At 40.0% G+C, this 24,781-nt stretch overlaps 3 protein-coding genes across 4 annotated transcripts in view; 2 read left to right on the top strand and 1 right to left on the bottom strand.

Annotated features, from left to right (window-relative positions):
* The first annotated feature begins 4,244 nt into the window (after positions 1-4,244).
* Positions 4,245-8,874, top strand: LOC128223672 (uncharacterized). The gene is made up of 4 exons (XM_052932961.1): positions 4,245-4,361; positions 5,670-5,797; positions 7,163-7,260; positions 8,005-8,874. The coding sequence occupies exons 1-4, from the start codon at positions 4,332-4,334 to the stop codon at positions 8,103-8,105; spliced, it is 357 nt and encodes a 118-aa protein (XP_052788921.1). The 5' UTR covers positions 4,245-4,331; the 3' UTR covers positions 8,106-8,874.
* Positions 8,875-9,565: 691 nt separating this feature from the next.
* LOC128223668 (ubiquitin-associated domain-containing protein 1-like) overlaps positions 9,566-24,781 on the bottom strand; it is a 71,223-nt gene continuing 56,007 nt past the window's right edge. Inside the window, exons 5-10 of the mRNA XM_052932947.1 lie at positions 22,550-22,661; positions 14,917-15,001; positions 14,543-14,755; positions 13,300-13,386; positions 12,319-12,457; positions 9,566-10,836 (exon numbers count right to left, since the gene is read on the bottom strand). Coding sequence (XP_052788907.1) covers positions 10,676-10,836; positions 12,319-12,457; positions 13,300-13,386; positions 14,543-14,755; positions 14,917-15,001; positions 22,550-22,661 — 797 coding nt within the window. The 3' untranslated portion in view covers positions 9,566-10,675. The remainder of the gene's footprint in view (positions 10,837-12,318; positions 12,458-13,299; positions 13,387-14,542; positions 14,756-14,916; positions 15,002-22,549; positions 22,662-24,781) is intronic.
* Positions 24,475-24,781, top strand: part of LOC128223670 (uncharacterized) — a 46,628-nt gene continuing 46,321 nt past the window's right edge. For both annotated transcript variants that reach the window (XM_052932958.1, XM_052932960.1), the window contains exon 1: positions 24,475-24,599. The gene's annotated coding sequence lies outside the window, so the exon portion shown is untranslated. The remainder of the gene's footprint in view (positions 24,600-24,781) is intronic.

Below are 24,781 nucleotides of genomic sequence, written 5' to 3'. Positions count from 1 at the left end.
AGTGTCACACAGTTCCACGTAGCCATAGGCAATAGACAAGGATATGTCAGAAAGCTCCTTTCTTTAACAACGACCTGGAACAAAAAAGGAGATAGACCTAGATGGCGCTGTCGGCTAACATACTGTAACAAAGGAGTCAGTTAACAGCGCTTGATAGAAAACAGCTTATAAATCACTCTCGATTTCAGCAAAGTTTTCAACATCAACTTTATAATTTCTGCATGTTCTCTTTAGATTTGCGTTTTTAGGGTTTAGCTGTAATAGGTATAGCTCAGAGCACAAGAAAGTTCAGACCTTGTCCAACCCTAGTGCACAAGATAGTTCAGTCCTTGTCTAACCCTTGTACACAAAATAGTTCAGTTCTTGTCTTACCCTAGTGCACAAGATAGTTCAGTCCTCGTCTTACCCTAATGCACAAGATAGATCAGCCTTTGTCTTACCTTAGTGCATAAGATAGTTCAGTCCTTGTCTAATCCTAGTAAACAAGATAGTTCAGTCCTTGTCTGACCCTAGTACACAAGATAGTTCAGTCCTTGTACACAAGATAGTTCAGTCCTAGTACACAAGATAGTTCAGTCCTAGTACACAAGATAGTTCAGTCCTTGTCTTACCGTAGTACACAAGATAGTTCAGTCCTTGTCTTACCCTAGTACACAAGATAGCTCAGTCCTTGTACACAAGATAGTTCAGTCCTTGTCTTACCGTTGTACACAAGATAGTTCAGTCCTTGTCTTACCCTAGTGCAAAAGATAGTTCAGTCCTTGTCTGACCCTAGTACACAAGATAGTTCAGTCCTTGTCTTACCCTAGTACACAAGATAGTTCAGTCCTTGTCTTACCGTAGTACACAAGATAGTTCAGTCCTTGTCTTACCGTAGTACACAAGATAGTTCAGTCCTTATCTTACCCTTGTACACAAGATAGTTCAGTTATTGTCTTACCCTTGTACACAAGATAGTTCAGTATATGCCTTACACAAGATAGATCAGCCTACCACAAGATAGATTAGCCTTTTTCTTACCTTGGTGCACAAGATAGTTCAGCCCTTGTCTAACCCTAGTAAACAAGATAGTTCAGTCCTTGTCTTACCCTAGTGCAAAAGATAGTTCAGTCCTTGTACACACGATAGTTCAGTCTTTGTCTAACCCTAGTACACAAGATAGTTCAGTCCTTGTCTTACCCTAGTGCACAAGATAGTTCAGTCCTAGTACACAAGATAGTTCAGTCTTTGTCTAACCCTAGTACACACGATAGTTCAGTCCTTGTCTTACCCTAGTGCAAAAGATAGTTCAGTCCTTGTACACACGATAGTTCAGTCTTTGTCTAACCCTAGTACACACGATAGTTCAGTCCTTGTCTTACCCTAGTGCACAAGATAGTTCAGTCCTTGTACACACGATAGTTCAGTCTTTGTCTAACCCTAGTACATATGATAGTTCAGTCCTTGTCTTACCCTCGTACACAAGATAGTTCAGTCCTTGTCTTACCCTAGTGCACAAGATATTTCAGTCCTTGTACACACGATAGTTCAGTCTTTGTCTAACCCTAGTACACACGATAGTTCAGTCCTTGTCTTACCCTAGTACACAAGATAGTTCAGTCCTTGTCTTACCCTAGTGCACAAGATAGTTCAGTCCTTGTCTTACCCTAGTACACAAGATAGTTCAGTCATTGTCTTACCCTAGTACACAAGATAGTTCAGTCATTGTCTTACCCTAGTACACAAGATAGTTCAGTCATTGTCTGACCCTAGTACACAAGATAGTTCAGTCATTGTCTTACCCTAGTACACAAGATAGTTCAGTCCTTGTCTGACCCTAGTGCACAAGATAGTTCAGTCCTTGTCTGACCCTAGTGCACAAGATAGTTCAGTCCTTATCTTACCCTTGTACACAAGATAGTTCAGTTATTGTCTTACCCTTGTACACAAGATAGTTCAGTATATGCCTTACACAAGATAGATCAGCCTTACACAAGATAGATTAGCCTTTTTCTTACCTTAGTGCACAAGATAGTTCAGTCCTTGTCTAACCCTAGTAAACAAGATAATTCAGTCATTGTCTTACCCTAGAACACAAGATAGTTCAGTCCTTGTCTTACCCTAGTGCACAAGATATTTCAGTCCTTGTACACACGATAGTTCAGTCTTTGTCTAACCCTTGTACACACGATAGTTCAGTCCTTGTCTTACCCTAGTGCAAAAGATAGTTGAGTTCTTGTCTGACCCTAGTGCACAAGATAGTTCAGTCATTGTCTTACCCTAGTACACAAGATAGTTCAGTCCTTGTCTGACCCTAGTACACAAGATAGTTCAGTCATTGTCTGACCCTAGTACACAAGATAGTTCAGTCCTTTTTTCACTCTTTCACACAAGATAGTTCAGTTATTGTCTTACCCTTGTACACAAGGTAGTTCAGTATATGCCTTACACAAGATAGATCAGCCTTACACAAGATAGATCAGCCTTTTTCTTACCTTAGTGCACAAGATAGTTCAGTCATTGTCTAACCCTAGTTAACAAGATAGTTCAGTCCTTGTCTTACCCTAGTGCACAAGATATTTCAGTCCTTGTACACACGATAGTTCAGTCTTTGTCTAACCCTAGTACACAAGATAGTTCAGTCCTTGTCTTACCCTAGTGAACAAGATAGTTCAGTCCTTGTCTAACACTAGTACACAAGATATTTCAGTCCTTGTACACACGATAGTTCAGTCTTTGTCTAACCCTAGTACACAAGATAGTTCAGTCCTTGTCTTACCCTAGTGCAAAAGATAGTTCAGTCCTTTGTTTCACTCTTTCACACAAGATAGTTCAGTCATTGTCTTACCCTAGTACACAAGATAGTTCAGTCCTTGTCTGACCCTAGTGCACAAGATAGTTCAGTCCTAGTACACAAGATAGTTCAGTCATTGTCTAACCCTAGTACACAAGATAGTTCAGTCATTGTCTTACCCTAGTGCACAAGATAGTTCAGTCCTTGTCTAACCCTAGTACACAAGATATATCAGTCCTTGTACACACGATAGTTCAGTCTTTGTCTAACCCTAGTACACACGATAGTTCAGTCCTTGTCTTACCCTAGTGCAAAAGATAGTTCAGTCATTGTCTTACCCTAGTGCACAAGATAGTTCAGTCATTGTCTTACCTTAGTTCTCAAGATAGTTCAGTCCTTGTCTTACCTTAGTGCACAAGATAGTTCAGTCCTTGTCTTACCCTAGGGCAAAAGATAGTTCAGTTCTTGTCTTACCCTAGTGCTCAAGATAGTTCAGTCGATCCTTGTCAAACCCTAGTGCACAAGACAGTTCAGTCATTGTCTAACCCTAGTGCACAACATAGTTCAGTCCTTGTCTTTCCCTAGGTCAGAAGATAGTTCAGTCATTGTCTTACCCTAGTGCACAAGATAGATCAGTCCTTGTCTTACTCTTGTTCAAAAAAATAGTTCAGTCCATGCCTAACCCTATATCACTATAAGTATTTTATTCCTTAATCTACCCTAATGTATTATGTAGTGCAGTCCTTGTCTTCCCCTAGTGGACTTAGTAGTTCTTTTCTTTCCCTTATTTACCATGTAGTTCAGATTTTGTATCATCCTGTGCATTAGGTAGTTCAATCATTTTTTGACCCAACCGCATTCGGTAGTTCATTCCTTGTCTTACTCTTGTGCAATATAGCTCAGTAGTTCATTCCTTGTCTTACCCTTGTGCAATATAGCTCAGTAGTTCATTCCTTGTCTTACCCTTGTGCAATATAGCTCAGTAGTTCATTCCTTGTCTTACCCTTGTGCAATATAGCTCAGTAGTTCATTCCTTGTCTTACCCTTGTACAATATAGCTCAGTAGTTCAGTCCTTGTCTTACCCCTGTGCACTAGGTTGTGCTGTCCTTTTTAACCATAATGCACTAGGTTGTTCAGTCATTGTCTTACCATAGTGCTCTTGAAGTGCATAATCTGTCAACTTAAGTCTTAAGGTAATGTAAAATATAATTTCAAGGATTTATATCAAGGTGTTCCTTATACAATCTATAAACAATAAGTACTTTGGTTAAGGAATTTAACAGATCAATCTGTTAGAAAAGTTAGTGCAGTTTTAAAGAATAAGTTTGATTTTTGTTCATCATTAAATTTCAACATTTTAATTGATCTTTTAATAACATCTGGGAGTACAAATTGTTTGTCCCAGATAACATAATACACTGTGTCACTACAGATACCAAACTCAAATGAGCCCGTGTTGTCTGCTACGAGCTTTTTTAAACTGTTGTCTGCAACGCCACGAGAAGTGTAAAACTGAACACTTTTAACTTATCTGACAACGAAGACGTAATTGAAAAGATGGTTTACAGTCTCTGTAATCGAAGCAGTGTAAGAATCTTTTGGTCAATAAATGGAAAATACCTAGATAAAATAATTGATGTACGGGGAATGATATCAAAACTAAAAATAATTTGTTATGAAATGTATTATACTTTTGGATTGATGTTCGGACAAGATAATTTCGGATATGAATATTCAATAAAAATGCAAATGACAGATTATTTATGTGAAATGTTCATATTAAAAAAATATTATTATTTGGTGTAAATCGTATTTAGGAGTAAGAGTGCTGTCACACTTCACTGTCTAGCAGGTGCCCATTATCTTTCCGCTCAATATACTTAGCGCTGGGATCTGTCTAGTCTAAAATGGGGAACAACTCGATACAATTGTAATAACTCGGCCTCCTCCGACAAAGCTTCGAGATAGACCTCGTTACACAATCGTAATAACTCGGCCATGGCCGAAATGTTCCGAGCGATTTAAAACTGTGCCCTGAAGCCTTGCAGGTGCCCTTCATATATATCGTTATGTTTTGACAGAATGAAATGAAGAAAAGCCGTCAAACTCATAATTATAAGTTGGATATTTATTTTTTGTGTAAGGAACTAATATAAAATAACATAATCTGGTAATATTTCTTGTTTTTATGATAATTTATAGACGCTATGTGCTTTAACCCGGAATCCTGATCGGAACAACTACCCACTTTTGATACTAAACAATTTGTACGTGAAGGATTTGCCATATCAAAAATCTAAAAAAATCCGTCATCGTACAATTATTTGGACTAGGATCTGTCATTCTTGCCTAGGATAACAACAATAGGGATATGGACAGGTAGAGTTGCCAAATTAAAAATTGTCAAAGACTCTGAAGGGCTGATTATATGGACTAGTAAAACACAGTGCTGCTATTTATTCTGCCCTATGAACACTGGTGCCTGGTCATTGTCAATTGATAGCATCTTGTGTATTAGGCTCATGAGTAAACAACCAAATTTGGACCAAAAACATTTATTTCAAACGCAACAACATCCACAGAATAATGGATGATTTTTTTTAATTTTGTTGATAGAAATACTGTTTTGAGAAAAAGAGGCTAATTACCCTTTGATCTAAATCTTTATCTGAAGCTTAGTTACATGTATATAAATGCTATCAGTTACATGTATATACCTGCTATTAAAATCTATATCTACATGTAGCCTACCAAGTACTGCAGGGGTCAAAGGAACAACACTAACAGAAATATTTTGATCGTTTCATGAAAGTTATAAAGAACAATTAAAATGTGGTACACTTGTTTTGCTATGAAAGATTAATGATAATATATATCTGAATTGAATGTTTATAGAAAAAAGGTCGGAAGATTTCCAAGGGACGAAAACGGAATGCAAGGAAGTTGAAGAAGGAAGCGCATGCCAAAAACATCGTTGTCGAAGACACGGAGCTAATGAGCAGAGAACAGTTGAAGAAATTATCGTAAGAATTCTGCTGATTTTGAGTTGCAATTGAAAGTTTCCTGCTAAGAATAAATATTTGCTCAAATTCGCTACAGATCTAAAAGTACCACTAAAATGAGCTCATATATTATATAAGCCTTTATTTTTAGAGAAATAATCATCTAGTGATACGCATAATTTTTTTATTCAATATGTCCATTCAAAAGATATACTGTAACAGAATAAAAAGATTTGTTCAGAATATCACCAAAAATGAGTTTACCACATGAAAATGCCTAGAAAATGCTATGGGCCATAACTCAAGTATGACTAATACATGAAGCTTTATTAGTCTCCTACCGGTTTCACCAGAGGGGACATAAGGTTTACCCTCCGTCCGTCTGTCCGTCCACAAAAATCTCGGTCCTGGGATAACTAAAAAAGTATCCAAGCTAGGTTAATGAAACTTAGTATGTGGATGGAGGGTAAAATGGTGATTATGCACATTAGTTTATTTATTTCGTCAGGCAAAGTTATGCAGAGTTATGGCCTTTGACTTATTAAAAATATTGCTGTTGACAGGAAAAAATTCTCTGTCCTGGAATTATAACTAAAAAAGTGTCCAAGCTAGGTTGAAACTTAGTATGTGGAAAGGAGGCAACATGGAGATTATGCATGTTAGTTTGTTTTTTCGTCAGTCAAAGTTATGCATAGTTATGGCCCTTGAATTATTAAAAATAAAGCCAATTTCATTTTATTTGGTCCTGTGATAACTCCAAAAGAATCAAAGCTAGGTTAATGAAACTCAGTATGTGGATAGAGGGCAATATGTCAAAAGTAGACATGGGTGATCTGGTAGGTTTTACGACTAAAACTTTTGCATTTTGATGGATAAAGTTTACTGTAAATGCCATTAGTTCACTACCACATGGGCTGGGGTGACTTAAACAACTTTGATTTATTGGTAGGATTTGTTAAAGTTTTCATGGAGATTCTCTTGAGACACGCTCATCCTTTTCACAAGGCTTTAAACCGGAAGGGGACACTTGGCGTCGCTCTTGTTTTAAATCACATTTATATCTGATTAATGCTTATAAGAAATGAATGTCTTCTTTTTGGAATATTTTCATTTTATTGAACTTTCCATCATTTTTTAGATCAGCTGACTTGATACAAAAAATGTTTTAGAAAACTATTGAATTGTCTAAATACTGCTGATAATGTATAATTCAGATGTTAATATTTCTTTTAGCAGCCATATATTTTGAAACCAAAGTAATGACAGTTGATTCTTAGCAAACTTTGAGTCATATATGTGTTGCCACTGAACAATATTCTTTGCTTGATCAATATCTGAAATAAAGCAGTTAGCTAGTATTACTAACTTGATATTAATCATTTACAGGGAACAACCCACCAATAATATCAGAGTGTCAGGGAAGCGAAAACATAAAGTACTGAAGAGACTGCGCCACAGCGAGAAGATTCAAAAGCAGATGGATGGTATGGAATTTCGTGTATTAGCTGATAAATGAACTGTTTTATGCTTGATAGGATCACACACCATTTATGTTAAAAATTGTGTTAATATGAACAAACAAACCATGGTAATACATCCTAAGAAGTTATTTTGTGATGTTTCTTTTGAAGAAAACGGCTTATAGAATTGCAAATGTTGGTAAGTCCATCAGTCTGTCTGCAGACCATTTCTGGTCCGCACAATATCTGGAGAACAGTTTCACCCATCAACTGAAGAACACATGACTGTTGGCACCTGCTTAGACAGTTCTTTTGAAGTCATGCTTCATTGTTTTTTTGTGGTTGTCAAAATTCAGCCCCATTCCCCTCCTTAAAAAGCATATATATTTTTTCCGACCTAGGAAAAAAAAATCCCCTTTCAAAAAGAGGAGCATCAATCTTTAAACAATTAGCAGATGTAGAAATATAGTGTGGTTCATGAATAATTATGTTGTTATGCTTGTTAATTAAAAGGTTTGATTTCAAGTTGAACATTAAATGAATTATTTAAATATTTTCCCCCTTAATGCCCAAACAACGCTATTTCCCACTATCACCTGCCCCACCACCATTCCCTTAATATTGGAATAAAATCACAGTGCTTTTCTACAATCTTGTGTTGGTGTATAATGGCTGAATGTGAATGGCCCTGTGAAATAGCAACTGTTTCATAGCTTTAGCTAGGCTAAATGTTTCGGATTGCATGTGATATTTTTTTCCCATTTTCAGTCGAGGTGCCAACCCAAAGCAAGGATAAGAAGAAAAAACAGAAAGACGAGGTTTCCATGGCGACAGAAGGCACTCGTGACAGTGATGTGGAAATGACATGAGAGTGACGCAGATTTAAGCAAAACTCCATTATCAATATTAATTACTGTTGTTGACCGTTATATGCTGCAAGTCAGTATTTTTAATGGCAAAATCATTGTCAGTTTTATTATCAAGTTCAAGTGATAATTTGTTTATTGAAAAAAGGGGGATCATGAAACTTCACCACTTGGTTGCTCTTGACCTTAAGATGACCCCCACCCCCTCTTAATTTCTGGACCCATGAATTAATGTAATTTTTTTACACAATATCTCAACAATGGGTTAACCATGAAACTTGTTACCTTTGACAATAAGGTTACCTAATATGCTGTTGAAAAATGATTTGCCCTTGTTAATTTGAGAAGAATTTGTCCAACAATCATGAAACTTTACTTGTAGGTAACCCTTGACCAGCAGAGGTCTGTTATGTTTTTGAGATTAGAAGGTCAAGGTAATGACCAGCAGTGTTGGAACAACTTTGAAACTTCACTGGTGAGGTTCTCTTACCAGGCAGTTGACTCCCACTGGGTTTTGAGTCAGTTTACAGCAAACTGTTTTTCTGAAAGCTACTAGTATGTCAATACGTGACAACTTGGGTACAATACGTACATGTTATGACAGGATAATGCTCAAGGGAGCATAATGTTATGCAAACATCTCCTATATAGGATGTATATTATGGTATGGAATTGTATATAATAAAGTTATCCTGATCCTCATAAAATGATCATGAAACTTTCAGGTAATGTTTGAAGGTGTACATAAATTATTAAAACTTGAATTACCATCTGTTGCCTTTTGAAGATTTATTTCCAGCCACTTAAAATGTTCTCCAAAACAGAAAGGCTTGAGCAAACCATGAACTCTAGTAGCATTAAGGGCCACTTAGGCCCTCAAGTTTGAAGAAAGTCTGGATATGTCTTTGGCGTCGTTGTGCAAACACTGGATATGCGTGCTGCCAGAGACAATACCCACATGGACAGGAAGGCCCACTCTGGCTTTTTTAACAATTGTGCCCAAATGTTGTTCAATGTCACATGCAGAGGGTGCCTGCTGTAAGGTCAAGGTCACATGCAGAGGGTGCCTGCTGTAAGGTCAAGGTCACATGCAGAGGGTGCCTGCTGTAAGGTCAAGGTCACATGCAGAGGTTGCCTGCTGTAAGGTCAAGGTCACATGCAGAGGGTGCCTGCTGTAAGGTCAAGGTCACATGCAGAGGGTGCCTACTGTAAGGTCAAGGTCACATGCAGAGGTGGCCTGCTGTAAGGTCAAGGTCACATGCAGAGGGTGCCTGCTGTACGGTCAAGGTCACATGCAGAGGTAGCTTGCTGTAAGGTCAAGGTCACATGCAGAGGGTACCTGCTGTTAGACATGGGTCTAGGTCCCATGAAGGGTGTGCCTGCTGTTAGACCAAGGTCAAGGTCACATGCAAAGGGCACCTTCTTCCTATTAGCTTTGGAATCATACTGGGCATTAAGAAAAATATAACATGATATTTTATTTCATTGCACTAGCTGTATAATGGGTAACAATAAAATCTATAACAAATGAACCATTATATTAACACGCAAGTAAAACCATGACATTGGCATGTTTGGCATGAACAGGCATCTGTGAGGTTAGTTAGGATATCCAGTATATATGATCATGTATTCAAACAACATTATATTGATTAAAAAACCCATCAAAAACTGTATATGATTCTGTTGAATAATGAATCAAAGGTATCTCAAATAAGAGAAGTGATCAAACATTTGATAAATATAGAAGACTTGACAAACATACAATTGTTTGGTAAAATTAGTTATATTTTTATGGATGATGGGTGCCACCTTACCAAGAAGCTTCACTACATACATAAAAAAAACCATCAGGCAACATTACACACATAAATTTCAGATGCTACTCTAGTTGGTTCTCAACTTGTTCCCATCACATGAATAACCAACCTATTATTATGCAGCTTTGTATTGCTGCTGCTACTGCTGCTGTTGTTATGAAGCCTGTATGTGCACCCTTTTGCTGCTGATGATGATGCTGTTATGAAGCCTGTATGTGCACCCTTTTGCTGCTGATGATGATGCTGTTGTTATGAAGCCTGTATGTGCACCCTTTTGCTGCTGATGACGCTGCTGTTGTGAGGAAGCCTGTTTGAGGAACCTTGTGCTGCTGCTTTTGTTAGGAAGCCTGGTTGTTGGCCTTTTTTTCCTGCTGTTGCTATGAAGACTGCTTGTGCGCCCTTTTCATGTGCTGATGTTGCTGTTGTTACGAAGCCTGTTTGTACGTCCTTTTCTCATGTTGATGCTGCTTTTGTTATGAAGACTGCTTGTGCAACTTTTCAATGTGTTGATTTTGCTATTGTTATGAAGCCAGTTTTTGCATCCTTTTTGTCATGCTGTTGCTGCTGTTGTTATGAAAACTTTTTGAGTGCCCTTTCTATGTACTGATGCTGCTGTTGTGCTTCCTTTTTGTCATGCCGCAGCTGCTGCTGCTGTTGTTATGAAGACTGTTTGAACGTCCTTTCTTTGTGCTGCTGCTGCTGTTTTTATGTAGACTGTTTGACCGCCCTTTCCATGTGCTGCTGTTGCTTTTGTTATGAAGACTGTTTGTGCACCATTTCCTCATGCTGCTGCTGCTGTTTGGAGTGTTTCTCGGCGTGGTAGATGCGGGAGATGTGCACGAGGAGTGGTGCTGTCTCCGGGTCACTCAGCCACTGGTTCGCTGTGTGTGGATGCTCCAACATCTGAATAAATGCTGAAAAAGACCCAAGAGCATTTATAATCTAGATGGTTGATTTTATAATAAAATAACAACAAACAAATGTCTCCCACTATGGTTGTAGCAGACACAAAATGTAGTCATATGACCTTTGACCTCTATGTCTGAATTTGCACTGAGCTGGTTGTAACGTGGGCTCAGCACATCATCTCAATATGGTGAACATTTGTGGAAAGTTATTTAAAAATTCTTTAAGCTGTTCAGGAGTTATGGAGCTTTCACTAAATATAGTCTTGACCTTTGACCTCAAATGTGTGAAATTGACCTTGAACCAAACTTGTAATATGCCCTCCGGATGTTGATTCAGTAAGTTAAACATTTGGGGCGAGTTATTTCAAAATCCTTCTAACCGTTTTAGACATTTGGAGCCTACAAAAAAGACATTTGACCTCTAAGTGTGACCTTGAGCTTGAACCGAGCTGGTCGTAACATTCACGCTCTGCACATTGTCTCAATGTTGCAAGAAATTTAAAAATATTCAAGAATCATGCTGTTCATGCAATATGGAGCAGACATGATTTAGGACAGACAGACAGACAAGTCTCAACTTGAGCAAAATCAATATGTCTCTCCATTATGGGGGAAGAAATAATTACCAACATCATACAGGTACCATTTATTGCCCTTTGCACCCTTAATAATTAAATACTGCTACATAACTGTCTTGTGCCTGTATAAAACATTTAACCTTTTGATTGCATTTAATGGACTGGTTTTGTTATTATGGCAATGAGGTAGATATTATTAATTATTAATGGCACGAAGGTGGATATCAATGGCATGTAGGTGGATATCAATGGCATGTAGGTGGATATCAATGGCATGTGGTAGATATTAATGGCACAAAGGTGGATATCAAAGGCATGTAGGTGGATATTAATGGCATGTGGTAGATATTAATGGCACAAAGGTGGATATGAATGGCATGTAGGTGGATATCAATGGCATGTGGTAGATATTAATGGCACAAAGGTGGATATCAAAGGCATGTAGGTGGATATTAATGGCATGTGGTAGATATTAATGGCAAAAAGGTGGATATCAATGGCATGTAGGTGGATATCAATGGCATGTAGGTGGATATCAATGGCATGTAGGTGGATATCAATGGCATGTAGGTGGATATCAATGGCATGTAGGTGGATATTAATGGCATGTGGTGGATATTCCTGGTCCACCGGCTTTACTGAGGTTTAGTTAGCAATGATCTCCCTTAACAGAACAGATGATTCACTGGGGGGTTGGACATGATGGCAAGTAGAGTTGATTATCAGTCTGAAAGCCTAATAGGCTGTAAACGCTGAGTTGGACAGTGGGGTTTGACAAAAGAGTGCCATAACAGTGAACCCTTGTGTTCCATTAGCCTTAAAAGCATGCAGCTAAGTTGGTTGAGGACAAGATGGACAGCAGAGTTAAACATAATAACCATCTTGGACACTCCCTGTCTATAAACCTTACCTAGCAGGCAACGGGGGTTATTGAGGCCTAGTTGGACGGCAGGGTTTGACATTATAGCCCTGAACAATGGACTCTCCCGGTCCATGCCTTCATCCACCTCCTCTGGGGCTGGTTTCTTGTTGTTGATCAACATCTCACACTACAGAGATACATGTAGCAAAGTTCAAATAGAATATAAGAGATTTTGAGAAAACAAAGATATTCAATAGAAGTTCTCAATAAATTAAGAAAATTTCCTAAACAATATTACACAATTGTCTTAACAGCTGTTTTCTATAATATATTTATTAAGTGTACTTTACAAATGAATTACTATGATGGGTTAGGTATATGACATATGAATTTACGGTGTTAAATCCAAGATCCAGCTAATATCTCAAACCGTTGGACCCTTTCATGGTCATTTTTTTGCCAATTAATTTAGTAAAAGGGGCCATAACTCTGTAAGAAACTTGTGGATGGTAACCCATATTCTAACTTGACCTGAATTTAAGAGAATTAAACCTGTGTTCCAAAAAATATGTTAATCCATTGTACCTGTCAAGTTATCACCCACTAACCATTTTTAAGCAAATTCTAAGTCAAAAAGGGAACATAATCCTGAATTATTTTTTAGGTATATCTACACAAGAACATAACACCATAACAAACAAATGAACAGACTGGTGGTTTTTTGTTATTTTCATGTTTATACTAGTTATTTGATCTAGTGATAAGTATTCATTTCAAATGACCTAGTGCCAATCCTAAGACTTTATTAATATTATCCTTGTGACCAAGTTTCGTCAAGGCAAAAAATGAGGACACCAGTAGGTAAACAAGGTCGTCTTTCATGATTTTACTTGATCTAGTTTTTATCCCAGGTGACCTAATATTATATAAGTATGTCACAGATAAAATTTTGTGACATTTATTTAAGATGTCACAGAGACTAAATACATGTACTGCCATATATGAAAAGATAAGCACTTTAAAACTAACCGCCGCATCCCCGTCATTCCTGGTTGACCGCAAAGCATTGATACAGTCAGTCTCCTCAAACCCCATCTCAACCAGCGACTGCAATGTCTGGACAACAAACAATATATATGGTGAGTGTTACTGCTGTATGTTTTTATATGCTTGTATGTTCAGTGGGTTTAACCGTGGTATTAATAAATTTTTGGGTATAACAATAGTATACTACCTCTGAAATAATTAATGGGTAAGTTAGTTTTGGTGTCTAACCCCAGTTTTTTATTACTGTAATTTATAACCCCTGTATTATTTGAATTGCGAGTTAACACGCATTGTAAGTGGAACTCTAGCTTTTTTTTCATTTGTGTATAACCCCATTATTAAATAATTGGCAAATTAGTAAGTTTGGTGTCTATCCCCATTATTTAATAATTTGTATATCCCCAGTATTGATTAAATTGAGAGTTGGTAAGCTTTGTGAGTGTAACTTCAGCATTGATTAATTATATATTATTGTATATTTCTTCATTATTAATAAATGGCGTCAGTAAGTAAGTTTTATGAGTGTATTTCACATTAAATTGATAAATTTGGAAGGTAGTTTGGTGGTTACCCTAGTCTATAACAAGTCTCTTAAACAGTAGTCCACTACTGCTTTTTTTTTTTTCGTGAAATGATGTCCATAATTATTTTCATGGCCCATAACCACTTGTACACCAAGCTTACATACTTTTTGAGTCATCACAGAGTCCATTTTTCTCGATTGATTGAGACATTCCTTGTCATAGATACCATATTATTTATTCCACAAATAAAAAGACGTGAACAATCTCCTCATAGCCTTCTGTCTACATTCATTTTGAAAAACGCCAAGATCCAGTCAAAAAGTGGTATTTTCATTGCCATAGTAACCACATTTTTTTGTCTGACGAAAAATATAAAATTCCCTGCTTGATAACTTAATGGCATTTAAACTTTCATGAAAGTAACTTTTATACCATTTGAGTTACAAGGTCCAGTCAAAAAGTGGTATATTTATTTATTTATTGCCATATCATTTTTTTGTCAAAATGACGTGCATAAGTTTCTAATAGCTCTCTATCAACATTAAAAAAATCTAACCTAGCTTGCATTTTTCTAGAGTTATTGCAGCATTGCTTCGAATTATAGCAAGTAAATTTTGGGAGTACCCCAGTACTGATAATAATTTGTTTATAAAGCATGTTTATGTTTTATGTCCACTTATCAACTAAAGAATACTATTCACCTTCTGGTTGGGCTTAAACTCCCTCTTCCTGTAGGCCCGCAGTGACTGTAGGATGTTAGAAACCTTGCACGGGGATTCTGTGTGTGCACCACCTTCTAACAAGCCAGATTCTGTGTGCGCTCTGCCCTCAGACACACGGGATTCCGTGCTGTTCTCGTCTTCTGAAACGCGGTCCACTTGACTGCCTCCTTCTGCACCAAGCTCTGGACATGTCTGAAGTGAACGAATGTTTGTGCTTGGACTCTAATAAAATAAATGAGTTTAAAATAGTTTCCTTTTCATTATATGAATTGAATATACTTATTAACTATTATTAACAATTATTGGTATATGTATCGAATATGCAAAAAGCCAGCATGTCCAAAACCAGTTACCTCCCCCTGGTCCTCAGCAGGACTGTCAATGTCTGAATCCTCAGAGTGCTGCAGTAGCCACTCCATGGCTGACATCACTGACATCCTGATAATGTACACAATGCATTGGTGTTCATTACAATGCAATGCAAGAGGCATAACACAGTGGTGTTTATACAGGCAATCCAAGGGGCATAACTCTGACGGTGGTGTTCATACGGGGGCAATGCAAGGGACATAACTAAGTGGTGTTCATACGGGGCAATGCAAGGGGCATAACTAAGTGGTGTTCATACGGGGCAATGCAAGGGGCATAACTAAGTGGTGTTCATACGGGGCAATGCAAGGGGCATAACTAAGTGGTGTTCATACGGGGCAATGCAAGGGGCATAACTAAGTGGTGTTCATACGGGGCAATGCAAGGGGCATAACTAAGTGGTGTTCATACGGGGCAATGCAAGGGGCATAACTAAGTGGTGTTCATACGGGGCAATGCAAGGGGCATAACTAAGTGGTGTTCATACAGGGCAATGCAAGGGGCATAACTAAGTGGTGTTCATACGGGGCAATGCAAGGGGCATAACTAAGTGGTGTTCATACAGAGCAATGCAAGGGGCATAACTAAGTGGTGTTCATACGGGGCAATGCAAGGGGCATAACTAAGTGGTGTTCATACGGGGCAATGCAAGGGGCATAACTAAGTGGTGTTCATACGGGGCAATGCAAGGGGCATAACTAAGTGGTGTTCATACGGGGCAATGCAAGGGGCATAACTAAGTGGTGTTCATACAGAGCAATGCAAGGGGCATAACTAAGTGGTGTTCATACGGGGCAATGCAAGGGGCATAACTAAGTGGTGTTCATACAGGGCAATGCAAGGGGCATAACTAAGTGGTGTTCATACGGGGCAATGCAAGGGGCATAACTAAGTGGTGTTCATACAGGGCAATGCAAGGGGCATAACTAAGTGGTGTTCATACAGGGCAATGCAAGGGGCATAACTAAGTGGTGTTCATACAGGGCAATGCAAGGGGCATTACTAAGTGGTGTTCATACAGAGGAATGCAAGGGGCATAACTAAGTGGTGTTCATACAGGGCAATGCAAGGGGCATAACTAAGTGGTGTTCATACGGGGCAATGCAAGGGGCATAACTAAGTGGTGTTCATACGGGGCAATGCAAGGGGCATAACTAAGTGGTGTTCATACGGGGCAATGCAAGGGGCATAACTAAGTGGTGTTCATACGGGGCAATGCAAGGGGCATTACTAAGTGGTGTTCATACGGGGCAATGCAAGGGGCATAACTAAGTGGTGTTCATACGGGGCAATGCAAGGGGCATAACTAAGTGGTGTTCATACGGGGCAATGCAAGGGGCATAACTAAGTGGTGTTCATACGGGGCAATGCAAGGGGCATAACTAAGTGGTGTTCATACGGAGCAATGCAAGGGGCATAACTAAGTGGTGTTCATACAGAGCAATGCAAGGGGCATAACTAAGTGGTGTTCATACAGGGCAATGCAAGGGGCATAACTCAGTGGTGTTCATACAGAGGAATGCAAGAGGCATAACTAAGTGGTGTTCATACAGAGGAATGCAAGAGACATAACTAAGTGGTGTTCATACAGAGGAATGCAAGAGACATAACTAAGTGGTGTTCATACAGGGCAATGCAAGGGGCATAACTAAGTGGTGTTCATACAGAGGAATGCAAGGGGCATAACTAAGTGGTGTTCATACAGAGGAATGCAAGGGGCATAACTAAGTGGTGTTCATACAGAGGAATGCAAGGGGCATAACTAAGTGGTGTTCATACAGAGGAATGCAAGGGGCATAACTAAGTGGTGTTCATACAGAGGAATGCAAGAGGCATAACTAAGTGGTGTTCATACAGAGGAATGCAAGGGGCATAACTAAGTGGTGTTCATACAGAGGAATGCAAGGGGCATAACTAAGTGGTGTTCATACAGAGGAATGCAAGGGGCATAACTAAGTGGTGTTCATACAGAGGAATGCAAGAGGCATTACTAAGTGGTGTTCATACAGAGGAATGCAAGGGGCATAACTAAGTGGTGTTCATACAGAGGAATGCAAGGGACATAACTAAGTGGTGTTCATACAGAGGAATGCAAGGGGCATAACTAAGTGGTGTTCATACAGGGCAATGCAAGGGGCATAACTAAGTGGTGTTCATACGGGGCAATGCAAGGGGCATAACTAAGTGGTGTTCATACGGGGCAATGCAAGGGGCATAACTAAGTGGTGTTCATACGGGGCAATGCAAGGGGCATAACTAAGTGGTGTTCATACGGGGCAATGCAAGGGGCATAACTAAGTGGTGTTCATACGGGGCAATGCAAGGGGCATAACTAAGTGGTGTTCATACGGGGCAATGCAAGGGGCATAACTAAGTGGTGTTCATACGGGGCAATGCAAGGGGCATAACTAAGTGGTGTTCATACAGGGCAATGCAAGGGGCATAACTAAGTGGTGTTCATACAGAGCAATGCAAGGGGCATAACTAAGTGGTGTTCATACAGGGCAATGCAAGGGGCATAACTAAGTGGTGTTCATACAGAGGAATGCAAGAGGCATAACTAAGTGGTGTTCATACAGAGGAATGCAAGAGACATAACTAAGTGGTGTTCATACAGAGGAATGCAAGAGACATAACTAAGTGGTGTTCATACAGAGGAATGCAAGGGGCATAACTAAGTGGTGTTCATACAGGGCAATGCAAGGGGCATAACTAAGTGGTGTTCATACAGAGGAATGCAAGGGGCATAACTAAGTGGTGTTCATACAGAGGAATGCAAGGGGCATAACTAAGTGGTGTTCATACAGAGGAATGCAAGGGGCATAACTAAGTGGTGTTCATACAGAGGAATGCAAGGGGCATAACTAAGTGGTGTTCATACAGAGGAATGCAAGAGGCATAACTAAGTGGTGTTCATACAGAGGAATGCAAGGGGCATAACTAAGTGGTGTTCATACAGAGGAATGCAAGGGGCATAACTAAGTGGTGTTCATACAGAGGAATGCAAGGGGCATTACTAAGTGGTGTTCATACAGAGGAATGCAAGGGGCATAACTAAGTGGTGTTCATACAGAGGAATGCAAGGGACATAACTAAGTGGTGTTCATACAGAGGAATGCAAGGGGCATAACTAAGTGGTGTTCATACAGAGGAATGCAAGAGGCATAACTAAGTGGTGTTCATACAGGGCAATGCAAGAGGCATAACTAAGTGGTGTTCATACGGGGCAATGCAAGGGGCATAACTAAGTGGTGTTCATACGGGGCAATGCAAGAGGCATAACTAAGTGGTGTTCATACAGAGGAATGCAAGAGACATAACTAAGTGGTGTTCATACGGGGCAATGCAAGGGGCATAACTAAGTGGTGTTCATACGGGGCAATGCAAGGGGCATTACTAAGTGGTGTTCATACAGGGCAATGCAAGGGGCATAACTAAGTGGTGTTCATACAGGGCAATGCAAGGGGCATAACTAAGTGGTGTTCATACAGGGCAATGCAAGAGGCATAACTAAGTGGTGTTCATACAGAGGAATGCAAGAGACATAACTAAGTGGTGTTCATACAGAGGAATGCAAGAGGCATAACTAAGTGGTGTTCATACAGGGCAATGCAAGGGGCATAACTAAGTGGTGTTCATACAGGGCAATGCAAGAGGCATAACTAAGTGGTGTTCATACAGAGGAATGCAAGAGACATAACTAAGTGGTGTTCATACAGAGGAATGCAAGGGGCATAACTAAGTGGTGTTCATACAGGGCAATGCAAGGGGCAAAACTAAGTGGTGTTCATACAGGGCAATGCAATGGGCATAACCTAGTGGTGTTCATACAGAGCAATGCAAGGGGCATAACTAAGTGGTGTTCATACAGGGCAATGCAAGGGGCATAACTAAGTGGTGTTCATACGGGGCAATGCAAGGGGCATAAGTAAGTGGTGTTCATACAGAGCAATGCAAGGGGCATAACTAAGTGGTGTTCATACGGGGCAATGCAAGGGGCATAACTAAGTGGTGTTCATACGGGGCAATGCAAGGGGCATAACTAAGTGGTGTTCATACGGGGCAATGCAAGGGGCATAACTAAGTGGTGTTCATACAGAGCAATGCAAGGGGCATAACTAAGTGGTGTTCATACGGGGCAATGCAAGGGGCATTACTAAGTGGTGTTCATACGGGGCAATGCAAGGGGCATAACTAAGTGGTGTTCATACAGGGCAATGCAAGGGGCATTACTAAGTGGTGTTCATACAGAGGAATGCAAGGGGCATAACTAAGTGGTGTTCATACAGAGGAATGCAAGGGGCATAACTAAGTGGTGTTCATACGGGGCAATGCAAGGGGCATTACTAAGTGGTGTTCATACAGAGGAATGCAAGGGGCATAACTAAGTGGTGTTCATACAGAGGAATGCAAGGGGCATAACTAAGTGGTGTTCATACGGGGCAATGCAAGGGGCATTACTAAGTGGTGTTCATACAGAGGAATGCAAGGGGCATAACTAAGTGGTGTTCATACAGGGCAATGCAAGGGGCATAACTCAGTGGTGTTCATACAGGGCAATGCAAGGGGCAAAACTAAGTGGTGTTCATACAGAGCAATGCAAGGGGCATAACTAAGTGGTGTTCATACAGGGCAATGCAAGGGGCATTACTAAGTGGTGTTCATACGGGGCAATGCAAGGGGCATAACTAAGTGGTGTTCATACAGGGCAATGCAAGGGGCATAACTAAGTGGTGTTCATACAGGGCAATGCAAGAGGCATAACTAAGTGGTGTTCATACAGAGGAATGCAAGAGACATAACTAAGTGGTGTTCATACAGAGGAATGCAAGAGGCATAACTAAGTGGTGTTCATACAGGGCAATGCAAGGGGCATAACTAAGTGGTGTTCATACAGGGCAATGCAAGAGGCATAACTAAGTGGTGTTCATACAGAGGAATGCAAGAGACATAACTAAGTGGTGTTCATACAGAGGAATGCAAGAGGCAAAACTAAGTGGTGTTCATACAGGGCAATGCAAGGGGCATAACCTAGTGGTGTTCATACAGAGCAATGCAAGGGGCATAACTAAGTGGTGTTCATACAGGGCAATGCAAGGGGCATAACTAAGTGGTGTTCATACAGGGCAATGCAAGGGGCATAACTAAGTGGTGTTCATACGGGGCAATGCAAGGGGCATAAGTAAGTGGTGTTCATACGGAGCAATGCAAGGGGCATAACTAAGTGGTGTTCATACGGGGCAATGCAAGGGGCATTACTAAGTGGTGTTCATACGGGGCAATTCAAGGGGCATAACTAAGTGGTGTTCATACGGGGCAATTCAAGGGGCATAACTAAGTGGTGTTCATACGGGGCAATGCAAGGGGCATAACTAAGTGGTGTTCATACGGGGCAATGCAAGGGGCATTACTAAGTGGTGTTCATACGGGGCAATGCAAGGGGCATAACTAAGTGGTGTTCATACAGGGCAATGCAAGGGGCATAACTAAGTGGTGTTCATACAGGGCAATGCAAGGGGCATTACTAAGTGGTGTTCATACAGAGGAATGCAAGGGGCATAACTAAGTGGTGTTCATACGGGGCAATGCAAGGGGCATAACTAAGTGGTGTTCATACAGAGGAATGCAAGGGGCATAACTAAGTGGTGTTCATACAGAGGAATGCAAGGGGCATAACTAAGTGGTGTTCATACGGGGCAATGCAAGGGGCATAACTAAGTGGTGTTCATACGGGGCAATGCAAGGGGCATTACTAAGTGGTGTTCATACAGAGGAATGCAAGGGGCATAACTAAGTGGTGTTCATACAGGGCAATGCAAGGGGCATAACTCAGTGGTGTTCATACAGGGCAATGCAAGGGGCAAAACTAAGTGGTGTTCATACAGAGCAATGCAAGGGGCATAACTAAGTGGTGTTCATACAGGGCAATGCAAGGGGCATTACTAAGTGGTGTTCATACGGGGCAATGCAAGGGGCATAACTAAGTGGTGTTCATACAGGGCAATGCAAGGGGCATTACTAAGTGGTGTTCATACGGGGCAATGCAAGGGGCATAACTAAGAGGTGTTCATACGGGGCAATGCAAGGGCCATAAGGAAGAGGTGTTCATACGGGGTATTGCAAAAGGCAAAACTAAGTGGTGTTCATTACAATGCAATGCAAGAGGCAAAACCAATAGGTGTTTATACAGAGAAATGCAAGGGGCATAACTCAGTACTGTTTATAGAGCAATGCAAGGGGCATAACTCAGTGGTGTTCATACAGAGCAATGCAAGGGGCATAACTCAGTGGTGTTCATACAGAGCAATGCAAGGGGCATAACTCAGTGGTGTTCATACAGAACAATGCAATGGGCATAACCTAGTGGTGTTCATACAGAGCAATGCAAGGGGCATAACTCAGTGGTGTTCATACAGAGCAATGCAAGGGGCATAACTCAGTGGTGTTCATACAGAGCAATGCAAGAGGCAAAACTAAGTGGTGTTCATACGGGGCAATGCAAGGGGCAAAACTAAGTGGTGTTCATACAGGGCAATGCAAGGGGCATAACTAAGTGGTGTTCATACGGGGCAATGCAAGGGGCATAACTAAGTGGTGTTCATACAGGGCAATGCAAGGGGCATAACTAAGTGGTGTTCATACGGGGCAATGCAAGGGGCATAACTAAGTGGTGTTCATATAGAGCAATGCAAGGGGCATAACTAAGTGGTGTTCATATAGAGCAATGCAAGGGGCATAACTAAGTGGTGTTCATACAGAGCAATGCAAGGGGCATAACTAAGTGGTGTTCATACAGAGCAATGCAAGGGGCATAACTAAGTGGTGTTCATATAGAGCAATGCAAGGGGCATAACTAAGTGGTGTTCATATGGGGCAATGCAAGGGGCATAAGTAAGTGGTGTTCATATGGGGCAATGCAAGGGGCATAACTAAGTGGTGTTCATACGGAGCAATGCAAGGGGCATAACTAAGTGGTGTTCATACAGAGCAATGCAAGGGGCATAACTAAGTGGTGTTCATACGGGGCAATGCAAGGGGCATAACTAAGTGGTGTTCATACGGGGCAATGCAAGGGGCATAACTAAGTGGTCTTCATACATGGCAATGCTAGGGGCATAACTAAGTGGTCTTCATACAGGGCAATGCAAGGGGCATAACTAAGTGGTGTTCATACGGGGCAATGCAAGGGCCATAACTAAGTGGTGTTCATACGGGGCAATGCAAGGGGCATAAGTAAGAGGTGTTCATATGGGAAAATGCAAGGGGTATAAGTCAGTGGTGTTCATACAGAGCAAGGGAAGGGGCATAAGTCATAGGTAAGGGTTAGTGGCCACAATGTAAGGGGTCATAATTTACTAGCAAGTATATGTTGCTGTGCCCTACTATTGCAGATTTATAGCTTACATCTAAGAATTACAATCATGTTTCTTGAGGAAGCTTTAATGCAAGTCAAAACTACTATTGCTGTTCATTTTCACATTAAGACACCATGAATGTAGCCTGTAACCTATGAAATACCTAGTTGAAAGAGAGAGCCATGTAACGTCTGCCAATGACATTTCCACTTCCAGTACAAGACTGCATTGCATATGTCCTACTATTTAAGAGAAAACCTACTTGTTTACAGACAGAGCCTTTCTGGCCCTAGACGCGGAGAATCCCATGTCAGTAAGCTGGCGAACAGAGTCCTCGTCCACTCGCTCAGGCGGGGAACCCTCATTTAGAATCTCTGAAATGAACACAGCGAGGATGTTTGTATATTAGGGATGGGGAACTCTTTGATCTCTGAAATGGACGCAGGGTAAATGCTTGATTGGGATACCTTGCACAGAACCTCTAATAAGGACACAGGGGTAACTAATTATACATAATAATGTATGTGGAAAGTCCTCATTATGGGAAATATACATGTATATATGTATAATTTATCAAGAACTCTAGATCTCTGAAATGGACACAAGTTAATAAAGATGATATTACAGGAGTCGTCTGTCAGTAGCTCCGCCTACTGGCGATGTTTTGATAATTGGATGATACATGGCCCAAATATTGAATTATGAGATTACCAATTATGATTTACTAATTGCGATGTTTTGACTGATGGGACAGCGGCCAAATACCCGCTGATTGACAGATTTACAATGTGCTAAAATTGTCAGCGAAGTGTCAATGTCGCTTTGATGATACAAATGGGCAAAGTCAGGAAATTTTAGTCGACCACTTCGCCCAAGTTGCCCCCTCGCCAGTCATTCAATGTGGAATTTTCTTAAATTGATCAAATAGAGCCTTGACACATTTTGATATGACACGAGTACCTAACACGGCTACAAATTTAACCACAGCAACTAACACAAACCAGTCCTTGCCTTTTCCCCAGGGCAGTGATTATTTTGTAAAATAGAAACTGCATTGAGTGTTAAGTTGGGAAAGAAGGCATTGTTAATAAGTAATGCTATAACTACGTATTGACACTCAAGTTTTAATGCATCTATTTTTTTAACTTCACCATAGAATCTTACAGCATTATTTCTTTTAAAAAGCGTTGTTGCAATTTTAAATCAATAATTAATGCGAAATTGGTATTTTGACTTGCATCTTATACATGTTTTTTTTTTTAAAAATCAGAAGTTTTGTATCAGTTGTTAAAATAATGATATGTTGAACGAAAGGAAGTTGGCCGAATTAAAGCTGCCATATAACAGAAGAGCATCCAATAAAATGTACAACCCTAACCCTTATGTACTAACCCTAACCCTAATGTACAAACCCTAACCCTAATGTACAAACCCTAACCCTAATGTACAAACCCTAACCCTAATGTACAAACCCTAACGCTAAAATCAGTTTGCAGATTTAACCATAAAACATTAATTTTCGAAAGGAAATGTAAAAATCTGCGATCTGATCTTTTGTCAGCAGTTTTAAATCACTGGTTTGCAGATATTTACGAAAAAATTGGCTCTTTCCAAGACAAAAAATTATAAAAGTTGTTGAAATGGTAAATCTGTGAGAGTGCAGCTTTAAAGGTACTGAGCCCTGCTAGTGATGGGCAAGAAATTAAGACCAGCGTAGTTGGATTTTTGTTTTCTTAAATGTTAAATGGTTCACATTTTCCTCATCTTTATCTTGTGTTGCTATCTATGTTGTACATGAATGAAGTTAAAAGTCAACTGATGATTATAAATTTTGCAAGATGTGTAATGGTCCGCTGTATGCGGCGGATGTGCGTTCATAGTCTCCACTTCTATGCACTTGCTAGAAAGCTCAGCTGTCCTGTGAGGTATAGTAAGTTGGAACTTCAACAATCTTTAAAGCTCTGCTTTCCTGATAATTGAAGTGTAACGGTCCCCTTTAAGCAGCGGAGGTGCGTTCATAATAATATTCCGTATAAAACAGAAGTACGTTCATACCGGATGTAAACTTGGTTGGTAATATGCAAATTAGCAAATCCCGGGCTATGTGAGAATAGAGAAGTAGGGTATTTAAAGACCAGTGGACCCCATCAGGGTCGAGCATGCTTTTCCCTGAAGGGATCTGTTGGTGTTTGTTTCATTACGCCAGAAAGCTCGGCTATCTGGTGTTTGTTTGTTTGACGTCGCACGTAACAGATGTATTGAAATGACCAATTGTCATCAATTGTGGACTTTCCTTAAATTTAACAGATATAGTATACATGTTTTTCATTTAAACATTTTAATCTTTACAATGTCTTTTAACATGATGTATTCACTTTTTAACAACTTTTCAGAAATATGAAAAAGACTACAGACTACATGTGGACATTCTATTAATATAAATAGTAGCAGGACAAAGCATGCAGTTATTTTTAGATTCATATGGCTAATTGGT

Source organism: Mya arenaria, chromosome 17, assembly GCF_026914265.1.
Source record: "Mya arenaria isolate MELC-2E11 chromosome 17, ASM2691426v1".
NCBI classification, from domain to species: Eukaryota; Metazoa; Mollusca; class Bivalvia; order Myida; family Myidae; genus Mya; species Mya arenaria.
This window is presented reverse-complemented; position numbering and strand designations above follow the sequence as displayed.